Genomic DNA, 19,783 nt, shown 5'->3' on the forward strand with positions numbered 1-19,783 from the left:
CCGTATTATCAAAAAAAAAGATGGCCGGCCATCTTTTTCGATAATACGGTTCCAGCCAGCTGTAGCGCCGCCTCCAACATAGATCGCCGGCGACGTTCGATTATGCCCCTCTATGTTACTATGTTTACAATAGCAAGATAAAGCAGATAAGGACATAGCAGCCAACTTTTCAAATGATTAGAGGTAAAAAAAATTTTTTTACAGGTGGTGCATTCCCCCTCCCTCCTCCTCCCCCTCCCCTTTCCCTCCCTCGCCCGCCTCTCTCCCTCCGAGTTCCAGGCCAGCCCACCCCCCTCCCTCCCTCCGAGTTCCAGGCCCCCCTCCCTCCCTCTGAGTACCAGCCCCAACCCCAGCCCTACCTCTTCTCCCACAACAGTCCTCCACTGGTCCGCCCTCACCTTCCTGCATGCCGCCCAGAATTTTAAAAGTCATCTTATCTCTGGGTCCTGGCGGCAGCAATGAAAAAAAAGCAAGCAGGCTCGGCACTTCAGCCTTCAATTTTCTTTCAGCTCTGGTCCCGCTGTTGCGGAAACAGGAAATGAGGGCGGAACCAGAGCTGAGAGAGAAGGGAAGGCTGAAGCGCCGAGCCTGCTCGCCTTTCACTGCTGCCACCGGAACCCCGAGGTAAGATGACTTTTAAAATTCTGGGCGGCATGCAGGAAGGTGAGGGCGGACCAGTGGAGGACTTTTGAGGGAGAAGAGGGCGGGCACCGGGCAGGTCAGGCTGATGAAGGGAACTTCTGGTTCCGACTTCCGGCGGGTGAAAATATTAGGGGTGCTCGAGCACCCACAGCACCCATGAAGTTGGTGCCTATGGATAAGGAAGAAGAAGGGTTAAGACACAACTGAAGGATTAGTTTACATCAGATAATCGAAGTGCAATTTGTTTTTGGGTAATAGTGGGATACAATAATGCATAAATAAGAAATACCCTAAGAAACACAAGGAAGGTAAGTAGTGTAAAGCAGATGCAGACAAGGAGTATGCAGTGCAATCAAGGGGGGTAGTAAATGGAATTCACTGAGGAAAGGAAGGTGAGTAGTGTAGTCAGGGCCGTGCCTAGGGTCTCTGGTGCCCCCTTGCAGACTATCAGTTGGCGCCCCCCCCCCCCCCCCCCATGCAAATGATCGCTCACCATTTGCCACACTGACAGGAATTGTCAGCAATATTCTTAGAAACAAATTGCTATACATTGCAAAATAAGATAGCAGATGTAAATTCTCAAAGTGGACACATTCCAAACACTAAAATGAAAATAAAATGAATTTTTTTCTACCTTTGTTGTCTGGTGACTTTCTTTTTCTGACCATGCTGGCCCAGTATCTGATTCTGCTGCTATCTGTCCTCTTAACTCTGTTTCCAGGGCTTCCTTTCCATTTATTTCTTTCCTTTCCTCCTTTCTTCTTCATTTCTGGTCCTCAGCTTCTGCTTATTTTCTTCTTCCATGTGCAGTTTTTCTCCTCTCTTCCTTTTCCCTCATTTCATCTCCTTCATCTCCCTTCCCTCCCCTCTATGTCCAGCAATTTCTCCTCTCTCCCTGAGCCCTGCGCTCCCATCCATGCTCCTCTGTCCCCTGCCCCCTCCATTTATCCCTATCCAGCAATTCCCCTTTCCCTGAGCCCTACCCTCCCATCTATCCATGCCCATCTGTCCCCTGCCCCCTCCATTCATCCCTATCCAGCAATTCCCCTCTCTCCCTTCCATGAACCCTGCCCTCGCATCCATGCTCCTCTTCTCCCCCCCAACATCCCTTTCCTTTTTTTTTTTTTAATTTACCTCCGTCCGGCAGCGCAGGCGCAGCGTCAATGAAAGAGGTGGCGCTCCCGACGTGTCTGTCTAGCCTTCCCTTCGCTCAGTGTCTCGCCTTCTTCTGACATCATTCCCTTGATGTCAGAAGAAGGCGGAACACTGAGCGAAGGGAAGGCTAGACATGTTGGGAGCGTCACCTCCTTCACTGATGCTGTGCTGCTGGACGGAGGTAAATTTAAAAGGAGAAAAAAAAGGAAAGGGATCTTGCGGAAGAGAAGAGGGCGGGCAGTTGGGCAATGGGAGCGGGAGGGCGAGGTAAGCATGGTGCAGAATGGGTGTTGGTAGGTGAGAGGAGCTCTCTGTTTATTACCCTCCTCTCACCTACCAACACCCATTCTGTTAGAATATCAATGAAATGCTTTGATGTCCCCATGCATACCCCCACCCTCCTGCTCTGTCAGACAGTCAAAGTAATGCTTTGATGTTTCTCTCATATATACTATCTGCTACCTCATTTGCTTATTTCCGATCTGAGGAAGAAGGGCAACCTTCGAAAGCTAATCAAGAAATGTATTAAGTTATGTCCAATAAAAAAGGTATCATCTTATTTTCTTTTCCATGTTTTATTTTGTTTGATTTCTATTGATAACCTTTAAGAGTGGACTAACACGGCTACCACACCTCTCTACCACAGCAGGTAAAAGGCAGAAAAAAGGAAATGACTATGTGATAAGTACACACTTGCTGCATGGCCATTTCTTGGGGGAGCCCTTACCACCACCTAACCCAGTTGTAACTGGGCTGCACATGGTAGGGGCGGCACTACCACCGGCTCCTGCAGTAGGCTGGCTGTAGTGCCGGATCAGCGTGCACCAACGCCACAGTAGCTCTACAGCAGCATTGTAAAAGGGCCCCTTAATCAGGCACTTAACTGCATGATTGCTGCTATAGGTTGTGGCACACATTAATGAAGGAGCCGTGATGGTCAGGAGCAAGTGAGGATCACTACTGCCCCAACGACTCCTAGACCACCAGGGTTTTAAAAGGTAGGCTAGATGTTCAGTGCTAGTACCCGCATGGGAATTGGCACTGAATATTGGAGTCTAATTCAAGCTGTGGCAGTTAGCATTTTAAAAAATACAGACCACTGCCAGCCGAATATTACCTGGGTAGTTTTTGTTGTGGAACATTGTAAATTCTATTATCTTTCTTTTATTTGATATATATTAATTGATGTATGTAAAGTGCCTAGAACTTCTTCCAATTGGATGGTATATTAAATATTTATTAATCTTAAAACTTGAAACTCTCCTATGGCATTTCTGCCAGTAAGGTGGGGTGGGGCTTCCCCTAGTTAAGGCTCAGGCTTGCCTCCTATCGTAGGCACCAGTGCAACACCACACCTATAGCTCTCTTTAATGCTGTTGCAGTGTTTACGCCTACAGATGCTTCTACTCATCCTCCTTGCTGTGGCAACCAGCTGGCCCACTTCTGGATTGAGGGCCCAAGCTATTGCTGTGAGGGTTGGAGGAATATTGCTTCAGTCTCACTGAATCAGAGGTGCACCGGAGGGGGTGGGGGGTAGGAGCATTGGAACAGACCCCTCCTGTCTGGAGAAGTAATAATGCCTTTTACACTGTTTACACTAATGAAATTTTTTAGTTTTGCCTTCACTGAATACAATTTTTGCTTTCAGACAAAACTATTTATGAATTTTTATTAAGAAACTGAGTGTGACCCTCTTGAGACTTGCAGCTTTTGCTGCTTTGCAGCAGAAGAATCTTGAATTTAAGACTGTAGTGCCCAGCAGTACTTAAAGGTAGCCCTTGCCTATTTTCAGGGAATGCCCTGGAAAAAAAGAGGTGGTGGTGGGGTGGAGGGACCTCTAACTGTCTGTAGTTCATCCCTGTCTGATTAATGGAAAAAATGTAATTTGTTTTAAAAAATCTGTTTTCTCTTTTTGCAGCTGTTTATTAATTTTCCCCATATCATGCAATACATACCTGGACCTCATTTGCGCCTTATTGAAAATATAAAGCATTTGAAAGAGTTTGTCAAAGAGAGAATGAAAATACATCAAGAGTCCCTGGATCCCAACTGCCCTCGGGATTTTATCGACTGTTTTCTCATCAAAATGGAGAAGGTGATGGCCTTTATGGCAGTCATAGTATTTTTGGCCTACTAGATGACTGAACACTTGCACTGGAAGTTAACATTCAGTGCTGGGTTTAACAGGTGGCTCCAGATCATGAGAAAAAAAAGTCAAAGAGAAACTGAAAGCATAAAAAATAGGCAACTGGTATTTTGAATCTCAACTCAAAGAAGAAAGATCACAACTGTTCTCCCAACAGAGATCTTCCAAAATCATGATCTAAGATTCTAGAATAGGGTCCCCTTGATCTAGAATCTGGGACAGAATGTCTGGTTACAATTAAGAGGAAGGGAATCTAAAGGACAGAGGGTGGGAGGGGAGGGTGAACTGCCAAGGGTCTTTGTCGCATCAAGGAGTGGTAAGGGGAATGGAGGACTAGTATCTTCTTGGGATGGGTCCTTCTTATATTGGAGGTGGGATGGAGGATCATGCAAGTTCAGAATTTAAGACTGGAACATTTAAGAGAAAGGACAGCAGATCACCAGTCTGGGGACACAGACATAGCTAGCTAGGTTTAGACTAGCTACTCCTGCACCTAACTTTTGGCAATTGACAACCCTGCTGTTGAGCTGACCACATTTACAGAAGCAGAATTTAAGCACTGAGCCCTGGCCAGGTTTAAATAGAATCAGTCTAGCTGCCTAACTCTGAGAGCTAAGCAGCTGGTTATTTGAAAACTGACCACTAAGCTTTTTCCCCATAGTTACAGAATGGGGGGAAAAAGCCTTAGGTGGCAATTCTATAATTGGTGCAAAGATTTAAGCACCCCAGTTTCACCAACAGTATAACAGTATCTTAGTTTTAAGATTCTATTATAGAATACTAGTAAGTCGGCATTGGTGCACCAAAAGTTAGGCACCAATAGTTATGTCATGTCAATGGCAGTTGTAAGTGTTGCCACTTAATTGTGCCCTGAAGTGCACATAACTTGTAGTATTACTACTACTACTACTACTATTTAGCATTTCTATAGCGCTACAAGGCATACGCAGCGCTGCACAAACATAGAAGAAAGACAGTCCCTGCTCAAAGAGCTTACAATCTAATAGACAAAAAATAAATAAAGTAAACAAATCAAATCAATTAATGTGAATGGGAAGGAAGAGAGGAGGGTAGGTGGAGGCGAGTGGTTACAAGTGGTTACGAGTCAAAAGCAATGTTAAAGAGGTGGGCTTTCAGTCTAGATTTAAAGGTGGCCAAGGATGGGGCAAGACTTAGGGGCTCAGGAAGTTTATTCCAGGCGTAGGGTGCAGCGAGACAGAAGGCGCGAAGTCTGGAGTTGGCAGTAGTGGAGAAGGGAACAGATAAGAAGGATTTATCCATGGAGCGGAGTGCACGGGAAGGGGTGTAGGGAAGAACGAGTGTGGAGAGATACTGGGGAGCAGCAGAGTGAGTACATTTATAGGTTAGTAGAAGAAGTTTGAACAGGATGCGAAAACGGATAGGGAGCCAGTGAAGGGTCTTGAGGAGAGGGGTAGTATGAGTAAAGCGACCCTGGCGGAAGATGAGACGGGCAGCAGAGTTTTGAACTGACTGGAGAGGGGAGAGATGACTAAGTGGGAGGCCAGCAAAAAGCAGATTGCAGTAGTCTAAACGAGAGGTGACAAGGGTGTGGATGAGGGTTTTGGTAGAGTGCTCGGAAAGAAAGGGGCGGATTTTACGGATGTTGTAAAGAAAGAAACGACAGGTCTTGGCAATCTGCTGGATATGAGCAGAGAAGGAGAGAGAAGAGTCAAAGATGACCCCAAGGTTTCGAGCTGAGGAGACAGGGAGAATGAGAGAGCCATCAACAGAAATAGAAAACGGGGGGAGCGGGGAGGTGGGTTTGGGGGGGGAAAATGAGAAGCTCGGTTTTGGTCATATTTAATTTCAGGTGGCGTTGAGACATCCAGACAGCAATGTCAGACAAGCACGCTGAAACTTTGGTTTGGATGCAAGGTGAGATATCAGGGGTATCTCACAGACATGTCCATTACACACCCATATTCCACTCAGTGATAGGGAGAGCAGATGGCATGGATGGGCAGGCTGGATAGGCCATATGGTCTTTATTTGGCTATCTTTAGCCGCCAATTTATAGAACTGCCCTTCACACAAATAATGCCCTCTGTTAGCCCAGAAATAACATTGCATTCAGATAGAAGGAAGCAGCTAAGGTCACCACCTAGTTAATTTCTCAGAATGGTGAAGGTGAGCTGTCACAGATTCAGAAGAACAAGGAAGCCAAAGTATGAGCCACCAGATTTCTAGTTGTTGTGAAAAATGAAGATGTTCCACTTTAAATTTTACCATAAGAACATAAGAATAGCCATACTGGGTCAGACCAATGATCCATCTAGCCCAGTATCCTGTTTCCACAGTGGCCAAGCCAGGTCACAAGTACCTGGCAGAAACCCAAATAGTGGCAACATTCCATGCTACCAATCCCAGGGCAAGTAATAGACTCCCCATGTCTGTCTCAATAGCAGACTATGGACTTTTCCTCCAGGAACTTGTACAAATCTTTTTTAAACCCAGATACGCTAACTGCTGTTACTATATCCTCCAGCAAACCTCCAGCAAAGAGTTCCAGAGCTTAACTATTTGTTGAGTGAAAAAATGTTTCCTCCTATTTGCTTTAAAAGTATTTCCATGTAACTCCCTTGACTGTCCCCTAGTCTTGCTGAGTTTTTGGCAAAAGATTATTTTTATATGGAAATCTCTGCTCACTCCCACTTTTTCTGCAGGAAAAGCAGAACATGGCCTCGGAGTTCAATGATGATAATCTGGTGATGAGCTCCTTAAACCTGTTCATCGCAGGAACAGAGACTACCAGCAGCACTCTGAGATACGCATTCTTGATACTCCAGAAGTACCCAGAAATTGCAGGTGAAAGTCTCAAAGTATTTACAGGAAGGGAAATGGGCAGACAGTGCAAGGAACAGCCTCCCAGCAGAGGTGGCAATATGAAAATGATATCAGGATGCAAGAAAAATTGGAACAGGCACTGAGAATCCTTCTCTCTGTTATGGATTCGAGGAGTAAATTCCAGAATGAGCATAAAAGAATCCTGTATGATGGGAATTAAATGGGGTATAGTTTGGAATAAGCACAGAGTATCCTTAGTGGTGAGGGCAAGTGCAGGGAAAACCTTGAGATCAAGTAGGATGAGTAGGAAAGAAAGAACAAGCAGAGACTGGAGGGACCTTAGAGGTCTGTATCTACTGTAGTTCCAATGTTCTGCTGTAACTACTGTAGTTCCAATGTTCTGCATATGACTTGTTTGACTGCTCCTGTTGAAATTATGTGGGACAGAATACCCCAGTGGCAGGATCTTGGACATAGTTGTGTCAGTTTTTAAATGATGAAGTCAATCAAATGGTATGATGCTCTTTAGAGGACAGAAAAATTAATAGAAAATGCAGCTTCCTCAGGGAGGAGCCATATTTAAAATTAAGTCATAAGGATAAATATGGCTTAAAGGGGAAGAACCAACATAAATCAGAATTCTTTCAGAAGATAAAGAAGAGGAATGGGAGAGCCAGGGAGCAGCAGCAGGCCTACCACACTGCCTAGTCCCAGAAGAGGGCCATGAGGAATGCCACTTTCAGCTTGGCCCTCCACCACCCCTTGAGCTGGTGGTGGAGAAAGAGGAGGGGAAGGAGAAGAAGGGGGAGGACAAGGTGGTGGGAGCTTTGGGTCCAATGCCTCCATCCAAGGACATTCTAGTACCCCTAGAGCATGCTGTGGAGCCTGGGAGACATCAGCAGTAGGGGCCAGACTCAAGACATACTGTCCCAGATTCACCCTTGCAGCTGCTGGCCCCATAGGAGCAGGACACCCACTAGCCTATGGACCATGGTGTGACCCTGAGGCTCCTGAGCGAGGGTGGCTGTGTGAAGTTTGGCAGCAGTTCCGGTCCCTCAGAAAGGAGTTGTTGCTGGCTTTTGCACACATCATGGACCTCATGGTCAACACCATGGGGGGAATGAGGATGGAGATATGTATCTTCACACAGGCCATGAGGCAGCTTAGGGCATGTATACAGTGGGGGAAATAAGTATTTGATCCCTTGCTGATTTTGTAAGTTTGCCCACTGACAAAGACATGAGCAGCCCATAATTGAAGGGTAGGTTATTGGTAACAGTGAGAGATAGCACATCACAAATTAAATCCGGAAAATCACATTGTGGAAAGTATATGAATTTATTTGCATTCTGCAGAGAGAAATAAGTATTTGATCCCCCACCAACCAGTAAGAGATCTGGCCCCTACAGACCAGGTAGATGCTCCAAATCAACTCGTTACCTGCATGACAGACAGCTGTCGGCAATGGTCACCTGTATGAAAGACACCTGTCCACAGACTCAGTGAATCAGTCAGACTCTAACCTCTACAAAATGGCCAAGAGCAAGGAGCTGTCTAAGGATGTCAGGGACAAGATCATACACCTGCACAAGGCTGGAATGAGCTACAAAACCATCAGTAAGACGCTGGGCGAGAAGGAGACAACTGTTGGTGCCATAGTAAGAAAATGGAAGAAGTACAAAATGACTGTCAATCGACAAAGATCTGGGGCTCCACGCAAAATCTCACCTCGTGGGGTATCCTTGATCATGAGGAAGGTTAGAAATCAGCCTACAACTACAAGGGGGGAACTTGTCAATGATCTCAAGGCAGCTGGGACCACTGTCACCACGAAAACCATTGGTAACACATTACGACATAACGGATTGCAATCCTGCAGTGCCCGCAAGCTCCCCCTGCTCCGGAAGGCACATGTGACGGCCCGTCTGAAGTTTGCCAGTGAACACCTGGATGATGCCGAGAGTGATTGGGAGAAGGTGCTGTGGTCAGATGAGACAAAAATTGAGCTCTTTGGCATGAACTCAACTCGCCGTGTTTGGAGGAAGAGAAATGCTGCCTATGACCCAAAGAACACCGTCCCCACTGTCAAGCATGGAGGTGGAAATGTTATGTTTTGGGGGTGTTTCTCTGCTAAGGGCACAGGACTACTTCACCGCATCAATGGGAGAATGGATGGGGCCATGTACCGTACAATTCTGAGTGACAACCTCCTTCCCTCCGCCAGGGCCTTAAAAATGGGTCGTGGCTGGGTCTTCCAGCACGACAATGACCCAAAACATACAGCCAAGGCAACAAAGGAGTGGCTCAGGAAGAAGCACATTAGGGTCATGGAGTGGCCTAGCCAGTCACCAGACCTTAATCCCATTGAAAACTTATGGAGGGAGCTGAAGATGCGAGTTGCCAAGCGACAGCCCAGAACTCTTAATGATTTAGAGATGATCTGCAAAGAGGAGTGGACCAAAATTCCTCCTGACATGTGTGCAAATCTCATCATCAACTACAGAAGACGTCTGACCGCTGTGCTTGCCAACAAGGGTTTTGCCACCAAGTATTAGGTCTTGTTTGCCAGAGGGATTAAATACTTATTTCCCTCTGCAGAATGCAAATAAATTCATATACTTTCCACAATGTGATTTTCCGGATTTAATTTGTGATGTGCTATCTCTCACTGTTACCAATAACCTACCCTTCAATTATGGGCTGCTCATGTCTTTGTCAGTGGGCAAACTTACAAAATCAGCAAGGGATCAAATACTTATTTCCCCCACTGTACATGGCCTCCCATTCCAGCTGCTCCACCCTCAGCCTTACTTACGCATGTAAACCTGGGAGTCACCTCCCATAGGCCCCCCAAGCCAGCAGCCAATCTAACAACTGCATAATACAGGGTCCCCCCAGTGAACATCTATATGTTTGTTACATCACTGTAATATGTACATGCTGCACAAAGTTCAAAGTTATTGAGTCTTTATATCAGGACTGATATGCTGTCATTTATTTTGTTATGTAAGGATGTTCCATATTTGTGGCAATCACAGACCAAAACACACCCAGACATTGTAAAGTTTTCTCTGTTCACTACATTTATCTCTGTCAGCCATACTCTGAGAATAAAGGGATTCCCCCCCCCCCCCCCATGTACAATTAAAAATAAGCTGCTGTGGTCCCCATCATTAAAAAGCAATCACTATTTATAAGCGAGTACAATCCATCCTCTCCCCCCCCCCACCGTACAATTAAAAACAAGCTGCTGTAGTCCCCAACTTAAAAGCAATAATTATTTACAAGCCAGTAAAATCCATTCTTCACCTTCTCCTATGTACAAATCTAAAGCCCTCATCCGCCCCAACATCCCAAACATATTTAGCAATTGGCAAGCTATGCTACAGTGAAATCAAAAGTGTTCCAAGACGTCCTCCGCTCCACTCCCTAATGTGAATTCTAAAGGATAGAGAATAAAAACTCATAGATTAAAATGCATAAATACCCTCTTCTGGCTCTTCCCCAATAAAGTGCTGCCACATCTCTGGGCAGACCATGCTGTTAGACTTTGCCACAAAGGCAAACTAGTCAGTAGTGGTATTCCCAGCCCGACCACTTTTATTTACAAAATTTGTGGCACAGAAGGGTTTGTGCAGCAGACTTTGATCCTGGGGAACTGGGTTCCATTCCCACTGCAGCTCCTTGTGACTCTGGGCAAGTCACTTAACCCTCCATTGCCCCAGGTAGAAATAAGTACCTGTGTATACTAAGTAAACCACTTTGAATGTAGTTGCAAAAACCACAAAAAAGCGGTATATCAAGTCCCATTTCCCTTTCCCGTTCCACAGTGATTTCTATAAAGTTTTGCCAGATAACATTAACTGAGCTGTTTGATCATCTTAAAGATGGCTGCTACCTAAGGGTCATGGAGTAAGAAGCTCCGCAGCCCAGGGCCGAAAATCGACAGTAGAGTGGCTGGAACCAGCCACAAACTAGGGGAGGCAGAGGCCAACCTAATCGGAGCCCAGGTGGACCCAACTGAGCCCAGGCGAACCAACAAAGGGTCCGCTGGGAGGCTTGGAGGACGAGTGGCCGAGAGTGACGACCACCATTCGGACCAACTGACCTCGTGGCCACCGAGCAGCTAGGCCGACCTCGCAGCCTCCCGGGTGAATAACGAACCGCTGGATAAGAAAGGCAGACCCAATCGGAGCCCAGGTATACCACCGTAGAGCTCTCTCCAAAACCTGCTGAACGGGTCCGAAGGTCCCAAGTGAAAACTGACGGAGAATCGGAGCGGGACTGACCGGAGTCGCAAAGGCGTGGAGCGAATACTGCCGCAGACCCTAGATCGCATCCCGGTTGCCAGATCCAGGCCAAGAGACCACCAGAGATCCAACAGGACTACCCGCACGCGTGCACCCGGAGCCATGCTGCAACTTGACCACGCGACGGGCCAAGCCAGGTGAACGCCGGCACTCGAAGGTCACGAGGCAGTAGAGCCCGGAGCCAAAGAGATACCCCAGCCCAGAGGAGACCGAGACTTGCCGCCCAGCTCGATTGCTGTGTTGGAACACCGACAAAGAGCAGCGGAGGGCTATGAGAGGCGATGGAGCGGATGCGCCCAGCTCTCCCAGCCGAGACTTCCCAGCTGGAAACACAACGGAGCCTCTGCAGGCAGACGGGAACGGGCAGCAACGAGTGACCCGTGCGGAGCTATGTCCCTCTGGCTGAGCTCACAAGGCTAGACAGGCCATCAAAACAGAGGGATAAGAAGAAGACTCACTTTCACTCCAATCCATCGGACCCATGCAGTAGCCCATGGGTTTTGCATACTCTGTCTGCAGCAGTTCATAGGCTTGCTTGCATACTTGTTTTGAGTGCATTGGATGATGGCTGCACAGGATAGGGGAAACAAAGATTAAACCGACTGGCTTCCCTGCCTACAGTGAACTGGACAAGCTCACTTCCCACTCCAATCTATTAAATCTCTTATGTACATATAACTGCCAATGTGCATACCTAGAATTGTATAATTATAACAATACTGCAATTACAGATCTGTAATATTCACGCTTAGCTGTAAGCTACTCACCTCTCTTAAGAACTTTTCTTATATAGTCTCATAGTCTCATACTGCATCTTGAACTGTAATCTTCCAAATCCCTCCTAAACAACTAACACTGATATGAACCCCAGCAAATTAATATACCTAATTACCTACTATCTTTCCCTAACCCACCACACACCCACAAACCCTAACATAGGCAACACTAATCACACAACTCTCAAACCATTCACACAACACATACACAACATGCCTATCCAAAAAATTAAACAATGGCACAAAAAATCTATCAGCCATGGTCACCACCAACAGAAAGGAACGAAAGGACACAACAAACTCACACATCAAGAAGAGAGACAGCTGATAAAATTTAACACTACCTCAAACTTAACTGAACACCACAAACATATTCAAATAGGATACATCAATGCCAGATCGGCAGTCAATAAAACCACGATACTGACTGAATGGATTACAACTGACTAGCTCGATCTACTACTTATTAGTGAAACCTGGATCCATGAACCTAAAGATCCAATAATTTTAGAACTCTGTCCTCCAGAATACAAAATTACCCACTGGACAAGAGAAGGAAAAAGAGGAGGAGGCATAGCAATAATCTATAAATCTCAAGTCACAGTTACAACAATAGCAGAATCTATTCTTCCCCAACTCGAAATAGCCTCAGTCAGAATCAACCACTCCAACTTACGTGATCACCTGAACCTAATCTTATTTTACAGACCCCCAGGCAATTGGCAAGATTCACAATCGCACTTCCTGGATTTCATATCGAATACTTGTGTTTCAGCCCAGAACCTTCTCATAGCAGGAGACATCAACCTTTACCTTGAAGATACTAACTCAAGCAACGTACATGAATGCAAAGACTTCCTCCAACTATGGGAGCTCCACTGGCCAAACACACAACCCACCCATAACAAAGGACATACACTAGACATCATCACCCACAAATTTTCATCAGAATCAAACCTCACACTATTAGACACAAAATGGACAGCCAAGCCATGGTCCGACCACTACAGTGCAAACTTCTCCCTTCACTGGAGAACAAAAAAGACACAACAAAAACAATAAACCTACACTACGAGAGGCAAAATAGACCCATTAACATTCTGGCAAAAACTATACACCGACGAATGGACAACACCTACAGACTCACCCCAGTTTCTTCAAGAACGGGATAACAGATGCAGAACAATATTAGACAATATAGCACCACTTCAAACCAGAACCTCACATAGAAAAAACTCAATTCCATGGTTTAACGAAGAATTGAAAGAATTAAAAACACAGGTCAGAAGATTAGAAAGAGCATGGAGCAAGAAAAAAGACGAAAACACACTCAAAGACTGGAAACAACTACAAAGAAAATACAAATACAGTATCAGACAAACTAAAAGGACGTATTACAAAACCAAAATAGGGCCAAACTACAAGGACACAAACAAACTCTTCACACTCGTAAACCACCTCCTAAATACTACTACGGTCACCTCGAACAACAAAGATACCCCATCAGCAACCAATCTTGCAAATTACTTCAAGGAAAAAATTATAAAACTCCGACTCATGATACCCACCAACAAAACAAATTACATAAATATCCTTGAATGCCTAGACCCAAAACCCGGGGAATACCCAGCAGATCAATCATGGACCAACTTCAACACACTTTCAACAAATGAAATCTCACATTGGCTCGGAAAATACGCCAAATCGCAATGTAAACTAGACATCTGCCCTAACAGTCTAATAAGATCAGCACCCAAACAATTCAAAATAGACATCACGAACCACGTAAATCACAGACTTCAAAATGGGCTCTTTCCTACGGACAAAGGAAATATCCTACTTACTCTGCTACCGAAAGATGCTAAAAAAAAGCACAATGGACCTAACCAACTATCGACCAGTAGCATCAATTCCACTCATAACCAAACTCATGGAAGGCATAGTAACGAAACAACTTACTGAATACCTAAATAAACATTCAATTCTCCACGAGTCTCAATCAGGATTTCGTTCAAATCACAGTACCGAAACTGTTCTAGTGTCTGCAATGAACTCATTTAAACAAGCAATTGCAATGGGCAACAACATACTCCTCTTACAATTCGACATGTCCAGTGCCTTTGACATGTTGACCATGAAATACTATTACATATACTAGAATATTTCAGAGTAGGAGGCACAGTTCTCAAATGGTTCAAAGGATTCCTGACCACAAGATCATACCAAGTAACAACGAACGCGGACAGATCACTCCCATGGATACCTGAATGTTGAGTACCCCAAGGATCTCCCCTCTCACCAACCTTATTCAACCTGATGATGATACCTTTGGCTAAACTTCTAGCCAATCAAAACCTCAACCCCTACATATATGCAGATGACGTCATGATCTACATCCCTTTCAGACACGATCTAAATGAAATCACCAACGAGATCAACCAAAGCCTCCAAATAATGCACACCTGGGCAGATGCATTCCAGCTGAAACTTAATGCAGAAAAAACACAATGTCTTGTTCTCACCTCACAACATAACACAAAAAACGTCTCCACCATAACCACACCATACTGTTCTCAGCCTATTTCGCAAAACTTGAAAATTCTAGGAGTCACCATTGATCAAAACCTTACTCTTGATACCCACGTAAAAAACACGACGAAAAAGATGTTCTACTCCATGTGGAAACTCAAAAGAATAAAACCTTTCTTCCCGAGATACATACTCCGTACCCTGGTACAGTCAATGGTAATAAGTCATCTTGATTACTGCAATGCACTGTACGCAGGCTGCAAAGAGCAGAACATCAAGAAACTCCAAACTGCCCAAAATACTGCTGCCAGACTCATATTTGGAAAAACTAAATATGAAAGCGCAAAACCCTTAAGAAAGAAACTTCACTGGCTCCCACTTAAGGAACGTATTGCATTCAAGATCTGCATGATGGTACACAAAATCATTCAAGCAGACCCCCCAATTTACATGCTAAACCTCGTGGACCTACCTCCCAGAAACGCTACAAAATTATCTCGCAAATTTCTCAACCTACACTTCCCCAGCTGCAAAGGACTAAAATACAAGCAGATGCATGCTACCACCTTCTCTTACACGAGCACGAAGTTATGGAACGCACTACCCAGAGACCTGAAAACAATCAATGAAATAACTATCTTTCGCAAATCCCTCAAGACATATTTCTTCAACAAAGCCTACAATAAAAACCCAGAACCTCACTAATCCACTTCTGAAAGTCCTTCCTCTACTATACAATAATAATTGTACCTGACATCCAGGATTAACTGTGTTACAAAACTATGTAAGTAAGCCACATTGAGCCTGCAAATAGGTGGGAAAATGTGGGATACAAATGCAATAAAATAAATAAAATAAATCTAATTGTGGAGGGGGGGGGGGGGGGTGTTTTCCATCTGACTGAAACCATACTTTTAGAATAGTAATCCCCAAGCTAGGAAAGGACCTGCATGCTCCTGAGCAGAAGCGTAGCCAGGTGGGGCACAGGGGGAGCGGTCGCTCCCCCAAACAGCTGTTCCAAAAAAAAGGCGCCTCCTGAGTCCTATCGCTTCTGCCCGTCTTCTCCTTCCTGCGCAGCACCGGCGATTCAGAGTGAGCCTTGTTTCTGCCGGCGTCGGGGCTTCTTCTCGGGCGCGTTCCGCCTACTCTATCGCAACTTCCTGTTTTCCGCAGAGGTGGGACGCGCCTGAGAAGAGGCCCTGATGCCGGCAGAAGCAAGGCTCACTCTGAATCGCCGGTTCTGCGCAGGAGGAAGAAGACAGGCAGAGGAGAACATGCTCCCGGTATCTTATAGAATTCCCTTTAAAATTAATATTCTCTGTCACCCGATTCAGTCCTCAGGCTTGCCTTGTTCTTGTTGGATTATTTGTAGTAAATAATTAGCAGATTTTAGTACACACAGCTTCAGCTTTAGAAATGTTAATTTCTTTCTTCATCTCTCTCTCATACACCCCTGAATAATTCACTGCTGAGTCACTTTAAAGTTGAAGTAACAAAACATCTGTTTACTCACAGTTTGCAGTTAGATTATAATCAGACAGGCTTATATATACATATTACTATACATTTGTATTATCAGCTCCTTCCATGTGCTTAGATGGTAATGGATGCTCACACCACCATAGATCCTCTCAGGTTAGGAGAGATCATGAGCTCCATGTGCTCCATGTGCTGTGTCTGCTGTGTCTAACCCCCACAGGAAGTTGCATAGCTGTGTGACCTCTCTAAGTAATTCACATCAGAGGTCACAGAGTAATCACAGAGAAATAATAGGTGACAGGCAATGCATGTAAAATACAATTACATTCCAACAAACCCCTTCTCATGCATAACTGTCATGCAATTATTTATTCATACAAAGTCCAAGCTTTATACGCAGATTCACAAAATGTTCTCTGGGTAACGGTTTGGTCATGATGTCAGCTGTCATCTCACTGGTGTGACAATAGTGTAGACTGATGACCCCTTCTTTCGCCAACTCTCGCACGTTGTGGTATTTCGTTGCGATGTGCTTGGTGCGTGACTGAACCTTGTCATTCTGTGACAGTCGGATGCAGCTCTGATTATCTTCCATTATCTGGATTGGTCTCTTTTCAGCTATTCCAAAATCCAGCAAAAGTTTTTCAATCCACATCAGTTCTCTGCACGCTTCCGATACAGCCACATATTCAGCTTCTGTAGAAGACAAACTCACAATACTTTGTTTATGACTGGCCCATGAAATTTGTACATTTCCATACATAAACACATATCCACTTGTGGATTTATAATTAGAATGATCCCCTGCCCAATCTGAATCACAGTAACATATTAGTTTTGGATTACTATTGGCTGAAATCTTTAATTTACAATCAATGGTACCCTTTAAATACCTTACCATCCTTTTAACTGCAGTCCAATCTGATTTGGTAGGTGAGCTGACCCTTCTGCTCAAAATTCCTACTGCATTTGCTATATCAGCCCTGTATGTGGTAGCTAGATATAAAAGCTTACCTATGGCTGATCTATATTGGATGTTATCTGGTAAAGGTTCTCTTACTGTTTCATCCTTCAGAAAATCAGTGATCATGGGAGTGCTTACAACTTGGGCATCTTGCATACCTAAACTTTCAATAAGCTCATTTATTTTCTGCTTCTGGCTTAGAAGATAAGAACCATCATTTTGTTTCTCAATTTCTATACCAAGATAGTATGACACATTACCAAGTTCTTTTATCTCAACATTCAGGTTTAAATATTTTACAATGTCCTTGTACTCTTGCTCACTTTTGCTTGCAATGAGCAGATCATCAACAAAAGCTAAAATGTATGCATATTGTCCATTTGTGCACCTAGTGTACAAGCATTTATCTGCTTCACCTTGCTTAAATCCTAAATTTGTCAATATTTCATGCAATTTTTCATTCCAACATTTTGCACTTTGCTTTAATCCATAAAGACCTTTGTTTAATTTACACACTAGCTGTCTTTGTTTTGTATTTATGAAACCTGTTGGCTGTTCCATGTACAAGTCTTCAGTTATATCTCCGTGAAGAAACGCTGTTTTCACATCAATGTGTTTGACTTGCATGCCTTTTGAGACTGCAATGCTCAGAAGTGTTCTTATTGTCGTGTGTTTCACTACAGGTGCAAACACTTCATCAAAATCTTCTCCATATTTTTGAAGATATCCCTTTGCCACTAATCTTGCTTTATACCTTTCCACTTTTCCTTGTGCATTCCTTTTTAACTTGAATACCCATTTGCATCCTATATCTTTCTTGCCAGGAGGTAATTTTGTAAGAATCCAAGTATTATTTTTATCCAATGCATCAATTTCTTCTTGTGCAGCTTTATGCCATTCAGCAGCTTCTTCTGCTGGCATTTTCTCAATCTCATCCCATGTTAAGGGCTCTTGAGCTTCTGCTGACTTTGTTAAGTAAGACAGTCTTGGGGGTGGAACACCTTTGTTTTCCCTGGATGAGCGTCTGACAACAGGTTGGTCTGACCTTTCTGCATCCTCTAAATCTGAGAGTCCTTCTCCAATTGATTCCCCTTCTCCAACTGTACTGTCTTCTTCAATGATCCTTTCTGTGTCTGCTTCCTCTGCCTGTTCCTCGTTAGATACAGGTGAGTTGCTTTCAGACATCTGCCTTGGTATGGCATTTATATACACTGGCATGTCTATTATGGGTCTAGTTTCATATTCTGGATGATAAGGCTCATCTGGGATAATCCAGCCTTTATCAACCCTCTTGTTTTCATCAAAATATGTAACATGTCTTATGCCAACAATGCCAGTTTTCAGATTCAAAATTCTATATCCTTTGTGTCCTGGAGCATAGCCAACTAAAATGCCCCTTTCTGTTGTGGAATCCAGCTTATGCCTTCTTTGCTTTGGTTCATGAGCATATGCTGTACTCCCAAATGTTCTTATGTGTGACAGGTTTGGCTTCCTACCATGCCATGTCTCATGTGGTGTGCGCTCAGCGCCTTTAGTTGGCATTCTGTTTTGTAGGTATACTGCTGTGAGAATGGCTTCCCCCCATAGTCTTTTAGGGAGATTGCTATCTGACAGCATACATCTGGTCATTTCCACAAGTGACCTAAATTTTCTCTCTGCAACAGAATTTTGCTCTGGTGTATAAGCTACTGTTGTGATATGCTGAATGCCTTCTTGTTCTAGAAATGTGCGCATGCTTTGTGAAGTGAACTCACCACCATTGTCGGTCTGAAGAACCTTTGGTTTTCTTTCAAATTTATTGCACACCATGGCTACGTATTTCTTCAGCATGTCTGTGACTTGACTTTTTTCTTTCAGCAAATAGGCCACACAGTATCTAGAGAAATCATCCAAGAATATTAGCACAAATCTGTTATTTCCCAATGATGGGATATTAAACGGTCCACATAAGTCACTGTGTATTAAGTCCAGCACTTTATTACTCCTATTTCCTGTGTATGCAGGAAATGAGGGTCTCACACCTTTTTGAGTAACACAGTCTATGCATTTCTCCATTTTACCAGCATCTGCACTTATCTGAATGCCGGTGGCCAGTTGCTTACTGTAAAGATCCTGGATCACCTTAGAATCACGATGTCCCAGGCGGCGGTGCCAGATTTCCAGACTACATTTACCATCATTCTTCCTTACTTGCGCCATATGTGAGGCTTCACCTGAAATGCTCAGTTTATAAACATCATTATGCATAAAAGCTTCAGCATACACTTCATCATTTTTAGAGATTGTGCACTTACTGTTTTCAAAATGAATCGCAAATCCCTTCTTATCTAATGTAGATACACTAAGCATATTACAAACTGCTTGGGGAATATACAAGACATCACTTACAGGAATTTCTTTAACTTCATTAGACACTTTGCATTTTAAGAATCCAATACCTTTTGCTTGGATCTTAGCAGTCCCTGCGTTTGCAGTTTTAAGAATACCTTCCTCTGGACACATTTCCTGAAAGAAATCCTTACAATTGGTTAAATGGCATGTGCTCCCCGAATCCAAAATCCAAGTACTTTCATTTGAATTATTATTTACCATAGTCAAAGATTTTTCTGCCATTAGAAAGCCCTTGTGTTTATCTTTGTCCTTCATACATTTCCTGGTTTGAAAATTCTTTAGTTCCATTGGCTTAGGTGAGCTAGAGGGAGTGTTTTGTGTTTCCTTACACCATTTAGATACATGTCCCTCCTTTCCACATGAGTAGCAAATCAGCTTGCCCTTGGGTGGAGTTTTCCCATAGCTCCGCCTTCCTCTGTTCTTTGCCAAGAAATTTGTTTCATTCCTCTCTGACTTGCTTTGAGAACACATCTCCTCAGAATCATTTATTATGCATTCCTGCCTTAGTTTTGATGTTGTCTGTTCAAAAGATTGCCCTTCAATGGCCTCATTTACAGACCTAAAAACATCAAACTTCTTTGATAGT

The 19,783-nt window shown here is 44.0% G+C and overlaps 1 protein-coding gene across 1 annotated transcript in view; it reads left to right on the plus strand.

Moving 5' to 3' along the window:
* LOC115479606 (cytochrome P450 2G1-like) overlaps positions 1-19,783 on the plus strand; it is a 97,908-nt gene that overhangs the window by 42,759 nt on the left and 35,366 nt on the right. The window contains exons 5-6 of the mRNA XM_030217626.1: positions 3,716-3,892; positions 6,628-6,769. Of these exons, the coding sequence (XP_030073486.1) occupies positions 3,716-3,892; positions 6,628-6,769 (319 nt within the window). The remainder of the gene's footprint in view (positions 1-3,715; positions 3,893-6,627; positions 6,770-19,783) is intronic.

The sequence above is a fragment of the Microcaecilia unicolor genome, chromosome 11, assembly GCF_901765095.1.
Source record: "Microcaecilia unicolor chromosome 11, aMicUni1.1, whole genome shotgun sequence".
Lineage (NCBI taxonomy): Eukaryota > Metazoa > Chordata > Amphibia > Gymnophiona > Siphonopidae > Microcaecilia > Microcaecilia unicolor.